The following is a 7,333-nucleotide window of genomic DNA, read 5'->3' as shown; positions in this document are numbered from 1 at the left end:
CCTCCCTCTCTCTCTCTCTCTCTCTCCCTCTCTCCCTCCCTCTCTCTCCCCCTCCTTCCTTCTCTCTCTCTCTCTCTCTCTCTTTCTCTCCCTCTCTCTCTCTCCTCTGGCCTCGGTTAGTCCCGCCAGGCCTTTACTTGTGCAGCACTCTACACTCGAAGTGACCTTTCCCCCTCAGGGATCCTCCTCACTGCCACCTCATCTTTCTTCTAGTGGCCTCTTCACTATCATCGGACTGTTGGCAGCCATGCTTGCCTCCTAGCACACAGTTGTTACTTTCCCATCCTCTGAAGCCTGGCTGGCCAAGTGACCAACTCACTCGCCTGAGACCCACCCCAGCCCCTGCTGGTCTTGGCCTGGCTCCACATGTTCCCCTTTCCTCGCTTAGTGTTTGGGCCACAACTGGGTGATTGTGTGCTGCCCCCCGCCCCACAGGGGTCACCAGAGGCCAGGGCACTTCTAAGACAGCTCCTGAAGGAGCCCAGTCAGTCCTTGTTGGATGAATGACCAGCAAGTGCGTGAATGGTTTGTGAGGTGGGAGTAGAATCATGTCCCCCAGCTTGTCCCTGTCCATTGCACCTCTGTGTAATGAATACCTCCCCGGCAGGCCAGAGCATCAACCCCAAGTTGGCAGGCCTAATTGGACGGCATGGGCCCCAGAACAAGCAACCTTTCATGGTGGCCTTTTTCAAGGCCACAGAGGTCCATCTCCGTAGCATCCGGTCCACGGGGGGCAAGCAGCGCAGCCAGAACCGCTCCAAGACGCCAAAGAACCAAGAGGCACTGAGGATGGCCAGTGTGGCAGGTAAGTCCGGGCAGCCGGAGGGGACCAGCTCGTTGCAGATGCTTCCACACAGATCAGCCTGTGGCCGGGGACTCGTCTCTCCAGCGTGTAGCTTCTGGTGACCTTGAAGCAAGGCAAGGGCTAGACACAAACCAACCAGGCCTGCTCGTGAGGGCCCTAAGCTGACTCAGTCTTCCAGCTCCTGCCCTCGAGATTCTGAGGAAACACACTAGGAACTTTGGGCTGTTTAGAATTAAGTGTGAGGCTACCAGGCCATTCCCCCACCCGACCCCCACCCTTCCATCCCTCCACTCCAGGCCACTTGCATTATACATGGCTTCTTCCTTAGTCATTTTATTTCTGAAGAGGGAAAGTAGCCCGCAGGGGAGCTTGGACTTACTGGTTCCAGGCTGTCCCCGGTACCCTGTGCAGACGTCGGTGGGTAGAGAGACGTATATATTGGTCAGAGGCTGTGCCTGTTTCGTTGGCTTTAGTTCACCAAGAACCCCTTTGCTTTGGTAGACATGGCCACTTCCAATCTTAACTAGTAAGTCACTCTTAACCACTAAACTATTAAAGTCTTACCACACCGTGCACGTGTGTAGCGTGACGCTGCGTGTATAACACACCTCTTACAGAGTGGCTCAGAAAGAGGCAGTGCTGCTCAGGGGGGCTACCCTAACGCTGGGGATGCCAAGGTGGCAGGCCACAGGGATGTCTCTGCGGGACCTAAAGAGTCTCAGGACCGGCTCTGGACTGTTCAGGGCAGAGCTGCCGAATGTCGGCTTAGGTGAGTTTTAGTTTTGATGGGCAAAGAGCTGAGGGTGACAGGCAGGAGCTGAACCTGGAGCTAGGGGGCGGGTGGAATCTTTCCCCGTAGCAGTTTTCCTACACACAGTGACCAGTGACCAGGACCAGGGTCACTGTGCCTGCTTGTCTGTGTTGGGTGCCTCTTTGTTCCTTGCCCAGATGAGAGAGTTTCATCTGGTATGATGGATGGCTCATGATATTTCTGACATAGATATATTCCTAGACTGCATTGTTTACAGACACAAATAAATTACCTGTTGGTCGTGACTTCTGGTGTGGAGGCTGACGGTCCTGTTTTACTTGTCTAAATAAGCTGCAGAGTCTATCTGCCTTACCCAGACCCAACATGGCACAGCTCAGGACAGCACAGTAAAACATGTTAACTAGCCGGGCAGCGGTGGCACATGCCTTTAATCCCAGCACGTGGGAGGCAGGGACAGGCGGATTTCTGAGTTCCAGGCCAGCCTGGTCTACAGAGTGGGTTCCATGACAGCCAGGGCTACACAGAGAAACCCTGTCTCGAGGGTACAAAGCCTCACGTGAGCCTTAGCTTCTCTGACTTCTCTGAACAGCCTTTAAGACTGGTGGCTGGGATGGAAGAAGCAGCTGAGGCCACGGGTGGGTGGGACATGCTCTTGAGAGTCTCATCTCGAGGGTCTGAAATCCATCAGAAGCAGGAGTGGGAGTTTTATGGCTTCAGGCTGCGTGCAGTGTAGGTGTGAGGTCATGCTGGCTGCTCTGGGAAGGCTGGGTATAGCCCAGGGTGAAGGAAGACTCCATTCAGAATTGAGAAACTTCCCAGAGGTCTTTGCCAACTCAGCTGGGCAAAAAGTGCTGGCAAGTTCCATCCCTGCAAAGCTGCCCTTGTCTTGTAGATCTGCAACGTGGGCCTTGAAGATCAATGATAGACATTTGCCTCTAGACTGAGAGGGACACTGGGGGCTGCAAGATGGCTACCCCACAGTATCCCACAGAGTGCCCACTCCCATAGCTCTGGGATGCTCCCTCGCATGACAGCTAATCCATCTGGCTCAGAATCTGCCTACTCCCATAGATTTCAACTCCCTACCCTTGTTTTAAGTTCTTCCAAACCCTGCCTGGAAGTTTAACATTAAAAAAAAAAAAACAAGACTGGGGCCCCACCCTGGTTTAGTGAGGCAGCCTGTGCGTGTGCGTAGGCGTGTGCCCAGTGCCTTTGAAGTGCTCACACCTCACATGATGGGCCACACAAGTTGAATCCTTTCTTGCACACACATCATCCTTTATGTGTCCAGCTGGAGACACATGTCCCAGCGTGTCTCGTCATGAAAGTCTCTTTCCTGTCCACCACCCCTGCCTCGGGGTTCCAGCTGCTCCTGAGACATAAGTGGAGAACCTGGGTCCCTTGTCCCCTTCAGCCCAACACCCTAGTAATTGGCCACCTCCTCCAGCTGACCCTTGAGTGTGGAAGCAAGTTTGAACATCTGTCCTGGGCAGGCCTTTCTGAGGTAGCTGCCCAGTGGCTGGTGGCTCCCACTGCCTGTTGCTCACAGGCCCCCTGCTGTGCTGGGTAGGTGAGCAGAGCAGGGTTAGGGGTAGGGGGAGTGAGGTGTCTCCTGTATCCCCTCCCTTGCTTTTCTGCTAAGAAAGACCTGCTGGGGAATTCCGCCCCAGGTAGGATAAGCAAGGGTCCATACCCCACAGAATGCCCACTGCTAGCTGCCACGGTTAAACCAAAGATCTTCACTGAGATTTTTTTTTTTTCTTTTTCTTTGAGACAGGGTTTCTCTGTGTAGCCCTGGCTGTCCTGGTCTGTAGACCAGGCTGGCCTCGAACTCGGAAATCTGCCTGCCTCTGCCTCCCAAGTGCTGGGATTAAAGGCGTGTGCCACCGCTGCCCGGCTTCACTGAGATCTTACTCCTTCCCTTCATGTCATTAATAACCATGGTACTTCCCTCCATATCTTGCTTCAGGATCTGCCCTTACTCAGGACCGGGAACTGTGGGCAGTCGGGTCTCAGTGAGCCTATTCAGAACTGTATCTAGCTCAGGCTGCCTCACCCTGGCCTGAGGAGGTGGTCTACAGCCCTCTCTGCTCCCACGGGGAAGAGGGGAATGGACTTGCTGGGTGGAGAGTGCTAGCTGTAGCCTGCAGCTATGGCACCGTGGCGAATGGTACCTTAGATATCCAGTCCATACCAGTCCAGAAGATAGACCAGCTGTCCAGGCTCTGTGGACTGTGCTGGGGAGGTGCCTTGACCTTTGACCTTCCTGCGCTAAAGACAGACTGACCTGCGCTCGCTCTTCTTGACCTCAGAGCTATGCAGGTGGAATTCCTGTGCATCCTGGAAAGCGGGCTCTGAGGGACGTGTCATTTGTCACCAGACGCCCGGTGGCCTGTCAGTAGGTTCAGAGGAAGCCCTTACCATGCTTAGATAGTTGCAGGGTGTCGGGGAATGAGAAGTGACTGAGCACACGGGCCCCTAGCCTGCAGGGCTCTATAGTGTAGACCAGGGGCCCAGGTTTTATGGGCAAGGACAGGTGAAGGAAGGCCCTGGGAGTCTCACATTAAGGGAAGGCACAAAGCACCAACCCCCTGTGCAGGCAGGTCAGAAAAGATTCCATAGCTGTGCATGAGGGATGGGCGGACAGACAGACTCCCACGGTGTTCACAGAGTACAGCAAATCCTACCCTCTCCCATCCTGGAGAACACAAGCGCACTGTTCTTGCCCCTTAAGGACACTCAGCAGTTGCTGCTGGGCCTGGGGGATTCGCTCTGGTTTCCGTCCCCAACCGGATGCTCTGTCCCTCGACTGTGGACAGGTGCATGAGCATCTTGGGGCTAACTTGCTAGGCCCCTTCAGGCAGAGTGGTCGGGAAGCGGGATACATCTGAGTGGGACTGGGGGCCTCTACTGAAGAGCGGAGGGAACCGCTCTCAGAGGTTCTAAAGTGGCGTGTGAGCCATCACTGCCCTTCAGCCCCTGGATCCAATGCAAAGCCAAAGGGACTTGAACATGTGTATTTCTCTCCCCTCCCTGGGTTTTTCTCCTTTGCCTTCTTGTCCGTGCAGAAAACAGCAGCAGTGACCAGAGGCAGGCCTGCAAGAAGCACGAGCTGTACGTCAGCTTCCGAGACCTTGGCTGGCAGGTAAGGGTTGCTGAATCTCCACGCCCTGGGCCTCGCTCGCTCGCTGGGCTGTCTCTGGTGCTACCGTTCATGTCTTTTGTTCCCCTAGAGACATGGTCCCATATGTCCCAGGCTGGCGTCAGACTCACTCGCTGTGTAGCCTAAGATGGCCTGGTACTTTGACTCCTCCTGCCTTTGTGTCCAGAGTTCTGGGATTTCAGGAGTGTGTCACCATGCCTAGTTTGTGCTGTGCTGGGAATGGAAGCCGGAGGTTCCTGCATGCTAGGCGAGCACTCTGCCAACTGAGTCCCAGCCCACAGTCCTTGTCTTTGCTTGTGAGATGTCAGAAGCCAGGAGCCCGGATCACAGAGGAGGTCGTGGGCTGAACCTAGGAGGACATCCATGATGTGCCATGTCACCCACAGCATGATCTACTCGTGGGTCGGAACTTGAAGCACCACCCTGTAGCATGTAGTTTCTACTACCCTGCTTTAAGCTCTGGGCAGACGGCTCACACATTACCTTGTTTTTTTTGGGGGGGGGGGTTCTGAGACAGGGTTTCTCTGTGTAGCCTTGGCTGTCCTGGAACTCACTCTATAGACCAGGCTGGCCTCGAACTCAGAAATTCACCTGCCTCTGCCTCCCAAGTGCTGGGATTAAAGGCATGCGCCACCACCGCCCGACAACTTATTTTTAATATGCTTTAGCTCAATGGCCAAGCACTTCTTTTTTTTTCTTCTAAGATTTACTTATTATTATATGTAAGTACGCTGTATCTGTCTTCAGACATATCAGAAGAGGGCATCAGATCTCCTTACGGATAGTTAGGAGCCACCATGTGGTTGCTGGGAATTGAATTGAACTCAGGACCTTCTTTTTTTTTTTTTTTTTTTTTTGAGACAGGGTTTCTCTGTGTAGTTCTGGTTGTCCTGGAACTCACTCTGTAGACCAGGCTGGCCTTAAACTCAGAAATCCGCCTGCCTCTGCCTCCCAAGTGCTGGGATTAAAGGCATGTGCCACCACTGCCTGGCCAAACTCAGGGCCTTCTTAAGAGCAGTCAGTGCTCTTACCCTCTGAGCCTTGTCTCCAGCCCTGGTTAGGCACTTCTAAGCCTCCTGCAGCTACTATGCCCTCGCTTCCACTTCCAGCTCAACACCACTAAATCTGTCCTCGGCTTAGTTGCCCAGTTACCTTCTGTGAAGCCCAAGACACTCTCAGGCCGCTTTCCCTTTCTGCCTACATTTTGGAAGATCTCCCGTTTTCCTCCTCTCTCCTAGCCTGCAGGGACCTGGAAATCCCGCCTCTTTCTTTCCACCCAACCATTGGCCATTGGCATCTTGACTGATAGATCAAAAACCAATTGGGGGCGAGGACCTTCGGCATCACTAAACAGTTTCCCTGTCAAAGCCTCAGAACCACCTGTTACACCACCCTTCCGAAGTCTGAACTTCATGCATAGCCTAGTCCCACCCCATGGCAGGCTGCCTCTCTCACATAAGGCCATGTGTTCAAATCCAGCCTTGGAAAGTCAGCTTTCTCTGTCTGCCTTTTGTCGGTGCTGGTCTGTGAGTAAGATCAGGTGTTTGCTCCAGAATCAAGCAGGTTGCATGGTGGGAGTGAGAGCTCTGCACACAGCAAGTGTTTCCCGTGTGCTGTGTCTAACACTCGACAAGAGCTCTCAGCTTACAACCCTAGGATGTACCACTTTACGGAACACCCTGTCACAACATTTCCAGAGCTCAGGCATGCCCTGTCTGGATTACCTGAGCCACAGCAGGTCACTGAGGTGCCCCAGACAGGGGAGTTTGGTTTAGATTCACAGACAGGGGAGCTTGGTTTAGATTCACAGACACAACCAGTCTTGACACTGGGACAAAATGTGGCCACCTACAGAGTTCACTCTGAAACCATACAGCCAGGAAAGATGCAAAGCAAAACCAACGGAAAGACTCAAAATGTTTTAACAGCGTTTATGGTGTCGTGTTGGGTTTCAGCTGTAGCCATCCTTACCCAGAATGTAAGGTCGAGGCTGTAACATGGACACATGTGGGAGCAAACTGAGGCATGCCACCCCGAGCAGGGACAGGGTAGTTCTAGGTTGGTCTTTGACCCCTGTCTCACTCCCTACTGCTCTTACCTCTGATCCAGGGGATGCGACACAAGGATGTCCCCTCGGGGCCCTGAGTCCCTTTTCTTTCCCTTCTGCTGGGGTCACAAAATACCGTGCTCACTTCCTTGTCCCTGCAGGACCCCCACAGGTCAGGAGAGCGTAGCCTGAGCCTGTGTCCACTGGACATGAGGAGGGAGTCCACACAGGGTTAGGATACACAGAGGTACCACACAGAAGGGTAGGACCCTGGTTGGGCCCTCTGCATGGTCTGACTGAGGCCTGGCCTCATTCCCCTCTCCTGACAGGACTGGATCATCGCACCTGAAGGCTATGCTGCCTACTACTGTGAAGGAGAGTGTGCCTTCCCTCTGAATTCCTACATGAACGCCACCAACCACGCTATCGTCCAGACACTGGTGGGTGCCTCCTGGGGGTGTGGTCAGTGGGGCTGTGGGTGCCTCCTGGGGGTGTGGCCGGTGGGGCTGTGGGTGCCTCCTGGGGGTGTGGTCAGTGGGGCTGTGG

The 7,333-nt window shown here is 54.1% G+C and overlaps 1 protein-coding gene across 1 annotated transcript in view; it reads left to right on the top strand.

The window, feature by feature from the left end:
• Bmp7 (bone morphogenetic protein 7) overlaps positions 1-7,333 on the top strand; it is an 80,324-nt gene that overhangs the window by 69,399 nt on the left and 3,592 nt on the right. The window contains exons 4-6 of the mRNA XM_031372901.1: positions 608-805; positions 4,646-4,722; positions 7,117-7,227. Coding sequence (XP_031228761.1) covers positions 608-805; positions 4,646-4,722; positions 7,117-7,227 — 386 coding nt within the window. The remainder of the gene's footprint in view (positions 1-607; positions 806-4,645; positions 4,723-7,116; positions 7,228-7,333) is intronic.

Source organism: Mastomys coucha, unplaced genomic scaffold (assembly GCF_008632895.1).
Source record: "Mastomys coucha isolate ucsf_1 unplaced genomic scaffold, UCSF_Mcou_1 pScaffold15, whole genome shotgun sequence".
Lineage (NCBI taxonomy): Eukaryota > Metazoa > Chordata > Mammalia > Rodentia > Muridae > Mastomys > Mastomys coucha.
Note: the sequence above shows the minus strand (reverse complement) of the source record. Positions and strands in the feature narration are given on the sequence as shown.